The following is a 5,923-nucleotide window of genomic DNA, read 5'->3' as shown; positions in this document are numbered from 1 at the left end:
GGGGAGCGGGAATGTGCGGGGCCTGGCGTGCCCGGCTGAGGGGGAGGCGGGCGGGGTGGAGGTTAGACCCTGAGCGGTGGGTGCGTGGCCGCCTTCCTGGCCTGCTGCCTTCTCTTGGCGTGTCTTTCAGGCGTGTCTCTTCTCCTGTGCAGGCCCGTGTGCTGTCCCGATGGCAGCGATATACTCTGGAATTTACCTGAAGCTGAAAAGCGCCAAGACTTCTTGGGAAGACAAGCTCAAGCTAGCTCGTTTTGCCTGGATTTCTCACCAGTGCGTTCTTCCTAACAAAGAGCAAGTAAGTGCTTTTTAGTGGTCAACAGCAAAAGAAAACCATCCTGACAGTTAATGGCTGTTGATGAATTGAGGATGAACTGATTAATAAAATTCGGGTCTAGTTTTTTGACCCTAGGTAGTAGTGCAGAGATAGCTCTGATGGTAAATTGTGGGTGGTTCCTGATTTCTGTGTGGTTGTATGAAATGTGTTCGTAACATCATCTTTCAAGTAGCTTCAGCAAGAAGATCTGCATTAGGGCAGGAAGAAAGAGTCTTATGGAGCGGGTAGTGTGTGTGTTCTGTCTCCTGGGTAGATGAGAAACCATCGTCTCCAGAGCTGTCATTAGCATTGGTTATTATGTCCTATTCAGCGCGCTCTAAAGTCTAGTGCTTCTGGTGATAGCTAAGAAAAAGAACTTCAGGGTGGGAGAACTGGCTGTAGCAACGTGTGGGTTTCCCAGTGCTCTGAATTTGTGCACACTGACAGAACATGCTGTGGATTTATGGGCATCTCCTTGGAAGATGCTTGGAATCCACCCTCTCCCCTCCAGTCTTTTGTTTTCACCCTGCTTCATGAAGGCCAGTTCAGTATTTCCTGAGTGAGGTATATCTTGTGCTTCTCCTCCAGCCTAGCAGTTTGGTGGTGTCCAGGGTTTGCACCATCTGCATCTTGAGTTCTTGTTGTTTCAGTTACTTTGAATATTAAACTTATCTATACTCCATCATTTTATTTTTAAATCAATAATTTAAATTAGTAGGTCTCAACCTTTTCCAATCTGCACACGCAGATTCCTAGGCCTGGAAAAGGTCTAAAGGTCTAAATCCTAGGTAGTAAATATAAGCATATGAAAGGAATTCTAGTTGTCAGAAAGTGAAAACCATCTGATTCTTTACGTATTCATTTAAAAGGCTACATTTGCTAATCAGCACTGACTGTTGGAATTGTGCCCTGATGAAAGAGCCTTGGGATGTTGACTCCTGAAAGCTGATTGGGATGGTACAGGGCAGTGCAGGACCAACACTGGATTTAGAATGAAAGCTCTTAGGAATTAAAACCTACACAGGTGGAGTTCTCTGCTCCTTCAGAGCCTGTTCTGCTTGGCTGTACAATAGTTCTCAAGGCATGAGTGCTGTGATTGTGAAGAGGTACTACTTTTGTCTTGTTTTCAAGTGGGAGTTATTAAAGATTACTTCTTTCCCTTTTGTTAACAGGTATTGCTCGATTGGGTAAGCCACGCGTTGGTTTCGTACTACAATAAGAAACATGAACTGGAGGGTGAAGTTGTTGAGAAACTCTGGGCATATCTGGACAATGTTATTCATAGTAGAAAACTACAGAATCTCTTGAAGAGTGGGAAAACGATTGGTCTCAGTTTTTCCGTTGCACAGGTAACAAAAATTGTGGATATTATTTAGTGTGTTGGACAGCAGTGTGTATCTCCTACAGTACCCGACTCTTCCTCAAAGCACAGAGTGTTACATGGAATATATAATTAATGTGATGACTGCTAGGACCTCTGCCAAAAACATTCTCTATTTCTGTTTTGCAATAGTTTGTATTTGTGCAGCACTAAGGTTGAAAATGGCAGAGCATTCTAATAGTAATCTTACGCTCTGTCTTTAAATTCCTCTTACTGTCAGGGAGTGGTTTAAGCATTTCAACAGGTAAGTAAAGGCTTAGTTACATATGTTACTCTTTTATATTATTTATTGCTTATATTGCCATTCTGCCTGGGAGTCTTAGGGAGAGAGAGATTTTCCTTCCCTGTGGAGCTCATCAGTGTGTTTGGATTGAGTACTTGTGCATTGTGATGCACAAGTTCAGCAGACCCTGCAACGTCTTATGATGACTCTGAACAGTGGTGGCACCAAATCACTATTGATTTTAATCCTATCATTATTTTATCCTCAGCTGAAAGTAAAAGAGGGAAGCTTCGGTTACAGTTCAGAGCTGAACCTGAAGGTGTGACTTATTCAGCTTCCTGGTTACAGAAATAGCAAAATCAGTGGATGACTGCAAAGACAGTCAAAATGACTGGGAAAATGCCCCTTTTAGTTGGAATGAAGCAGGAGAAGAATGTTTTTACCTGCAGAAACTGAGCTGTGAAGTACAGAGAATTGTTCAGATGAAATCTGTGCTTCAGACATGTAATGGGGAAAGTGTGCCAAATTTAAATGTAGTCTGGGTGTGAAAACCTGCTTGGCCGAAAATTACTCTGGGAGGTACAGGCCAGAGTACTGGAAAGACCAAGGACAGAAGTGGTAGAGGGCCCAGTGGAAAGAATTTAAGGATCAGTTTTAGTCCAGTGGGGCTTGAGCTGAGTTGGTGAGCCATACACTGCAAGGTATAAGGCGACAGATGAGGTTTTTAATGCTGGAGTATAGCCAGGTTGTAAACTGCTACTGAATTTGTTTGGTGGCAAGATTATCTGGAAGTGAGAAAAAGGAGCAAATAAAAAGGGGATCAAAGGAGAAAATGGTAGGGAAATCAACACAAAGTTTGAGAAGAGGAAGGGAAATACAAGTTGAGGTAAATGTTCATTCTTTAGAACTGGGTACCCCTCAAAGAGGAGAGAGAACAGTCCTTCACATTCCAGATATCAGCAGAGAAATCTGGCTCTTTTTAAAATATAAAGATGATACTTCAGTCATGGACTTTCTTACTGGAAAGCTTTTTGGATCAAAGGTGGGATGTGTGTTGTGTGAGGGTTTGTTGTTGTTTGTTTAGAGCCTAATTTTGGGAACCTTGCAAGAAGGGAGGAAGTTTACCCCTACTCCCTTTTTGCAGGATCAAGTATGGTGTTGCCAGTAGCACACATGCTGAATGAGGACTTCTTCAGTCATCCTGTGGTGCAAACAAATGCAGGGACACAGTTCTGGACAGAGGATCCTCTAGTTTTGAGGCCTACAATGTGAGAGCCCAGCAGCAGCTGTTGGCAGGTCCCTGTTGTTTCCTCCTGCAGCCAGACCTCACAGCAGGTGTTGCTGGTTCATTACAATAAGCTTTATCTTTGTGTGCAAAATTGACTTTTCTTTTTCCCAATCTTCAGGTTATAAATGAAAGGTTATCAGAGGCCTGTTCTCAAAAAACACAGCAAAACATTGGCACAGTGCTGAGTTGCTCCAGTGGCATCCTTTCTACTCCTTCGCTCTCCATCATTTACACAGCAAAGTATGAGCTCTTGGTTGATCTTCTCAGCAAGCTGTCCAAGCTGGCATGTCAGCAGCTGGCTTCTGATGATGCTGTGGGCTCCCAGTTGTTCAGTGTCCTCCAGCTCACCTTTGCTCAGTACCTCCTGATCCAGAGGCAGCAAACTAACCCAAATCGTGTATTTGGGCAAGTGACAAGTCACTTGCTCCAGCCATGTCTGCTCCTGAAGCACTTGCTGACAGTGAGAAGCTGGACACAAACAGATGACAGCCATGTGCGTCAGCACCTGAGCCGGGAAATCCGGAACCACATAGAAACGTTGTTGCAGGCTGGGTTATTCCAGCCTGAGCTTTTCTCCTCCTACAAAGAGGAGCTACTGCCAGAACAGGAACTCCAGGAGAAGAAGAAAGGAGCTTTGAAAAGTCTTCTGCTACCAGTCAACACAGTGCAGACCAAGCTGGGCAGTGGCTTTTGTGAACCTGCCCTCCATGGAGCTGTTGTGGCTGATTCAGTGTCCCTGCTGTATAAGCTCTTTCTGGACTCGTACTGTAAGGCAGAAAACCATCTTGTGTGTTTCCACATGCTCAGCAGGCTTTTTGACTGCCTCAGGCTCTCTGGCCTACAGCAGGGTGTGAGGGAGGATATGTTCGCCCCTGCAGACTGGAGCATGGAGCTGCTTGCTTTGGAACAGCTTCTGAACTTGGTGCTTAGCAGTGATATCTATAATGTTGCCAGTGACCGTATCCGGCACAAGGAGGTACAGTTTGGGTTTTACCGCAAGCTAGCACAGATGTTGATGAGGCACTCCCAAGCCTCCATCCCTGCTTGGTTCAGGTGTCTCAAAATCTTGATGTCATTAAACCACCTTATAGTAGAGCCAGACCTGGATGATTTGGTGGCCTCAGCTTGGATTGATGCCGAGGTCTCTGAGCGTACGAAGAAGCCCCAGGAGGCTCTCATCCACACCATGTTTCAGACATACTCCAAGCTGCGACAGTTCCCACGGCTCTTTGAGGAGGTGCTGACAGTCATTTGCCGGCCAGCTGCTGATGAACTGAGGCTCCCTGTCTTCTCTGCTGGCCTGACAGTAAAGCTTCATGAGTGTCTCCTTGAACTGCCACCCAACCAGATTCTGGACATTTTGTGTCTCTTTGTGGAGAAATGCCAGACCTTTATCATTCCTTTTGTTGAAGGGTCAGCTGACATGGCCTTAAAGCTGCTCTCAATGACCTTGGTGCTGCACGCTTTTCTGTTCAACATGAGGAGCCTAGATGATGTCACTCCTTCTCCTGTGGTCCTTCGCACTCAGAGTCTGCTGGCAAGGATGCAGAAGGGAATAATTCAGCCACTGATGGAGCTGCTGCAGGCTCCTAGAAGAGAGGAAGAGAAGTCAGACCTTTGGCTAAGAAAGGCCAGTGACTCTGCTCTCCTTCTTGTTTACACCTGGGTTGAAGTAGACACTTTGTTTGGTGTTAGCTGTAGTACATATGTGTCTCCAACAGGTGAAATTGCTGGTGGAGTTACTGAGCCTGCTTCAAGGCACTGGGGCATTCCAAATTTCTTTCCTGGTGTGGAAGAACAGTCTTGGGAGAGAGTCATAGAACTTGCAAATAATTTTGCCTCCACTAGTAAATATTGCTTAGAACTGCTCACGCTTCAGAAGATAAAGATGATCTTAATGCAGAACAAAGCTGACCTACAGGCCTTGCAGCATGCTGCAGCTTTTGTCCTGGACTCTGGGAGATCCAGCATGAGCAAGGGGGAATCTGAGCTCTGGGATGGAGATATTGGCACGATAAGTGATCTTACCTACCCCACAGCACACTGGCACCTCATCATCTCCAACCTGACTATCCTGTTGCCATATATTTCCCTAAAAGATGTAGAGTACATTGCAAGTGTGCTTCTAGAGACGTTAGTATTGGCCAAAGCTAAGGAAGCTGCCACAGACCAGGAGTCTTCCATCAGCATTGGGAAGATATCTCTTGGTTTGATGCATAGCTGTTTTCTCCCAGAAATGAAAGTCCTTCATTGTGCTTTTCTGACCAGTCTTATTCAGCAGTTTGCTAGGGTGCTGCCCATTGCTGCCAGGGATTCAGTAGATCTGCCTCTTCAACAGCTGTCTGCAGGTAATATCCCTTGGCATGAAGAAATCTTGGCTCCTTGCAGGCCTGTTGACCCATTGGAAACACCATCAGAAAACAAACCACTGAAGAATGACCTGAGCCTGTCTTGGAAAACCCTGGAGAAAGTTGCCCAATGTATAGTATTGTTAGCAAAAAACGACTGCCCTGTCATCCTGAAAGAAAGTCAGCTAGAAAGCTGCTTGGATTTGCTAGAAATTGCTTCTCTTCTGAAACTGGACAGTCTTATTCCCTCTGATTGTACCCGGTGTTTTCTGGTGGTGCTGTCCCTGCTAGCCAATACCAGGGCTAGTGTCTCTTGCAGTAAACTGTTACGGCTAAAGTTTTTAAGTACCTGCTTCCACCTCCTGAGGTG

The 5,923-nt window shown here is 45.5% G+C and overlaps 1 protein-coding gene across 1 annotated transcript in view; it reads left to right on the top strand.

Moving 5' to 3' along the window:
• The first annotated feature begins 169 nt into the window (after nucleotides 1-169).
• The window catches only part of URB2 (URB2 ribosome biogenesis 2 homolog (S. cerevisiae)), a 16,734-nt gene continuing 10,980 nt past the window's right edge, over nucleotides 170-5,923 (top strand). Inside the window, exons 1-3 of the mRNA XM_010139603.1 lie at nucleotides 170-295; nucleotides 1,486-1,662; nucleotides 3,324-5,920. Of these exons, the coding sequence (XP_010137905.1) occupies nucleotides 170-295; nucleotides 1,486-1,662; nucleotides 3,324-5,920 (2,900 nt within the window). The remainder of the gene's footprint in view (nucleotides 296-1,485; nucleotides 1,663-3,323; nucleotides 5,921-5,923) is intronic.

This window comes from Buceros rhinoceros, unplaced genomic scaffold, assembly GCF_000710305.1.
Source record: "Buceros rhinoceros silvestris isolate BGI_N320 unplaced genomic scaffold, ASM71030v1 scaffold397, whole genome shotgun sequence".
Lineage (NCBI taxonomy): Eukaryota > Metazoa > Chordata > Aves > Bucerotiformes > Bucerotidae > Buceros > Buceros rhinoceros.
The sequence above is the reverse complement of the archived record's forward strand: the minus strand, read 5'-3'. Positions and strand labels throughout refer to the sequence as shown.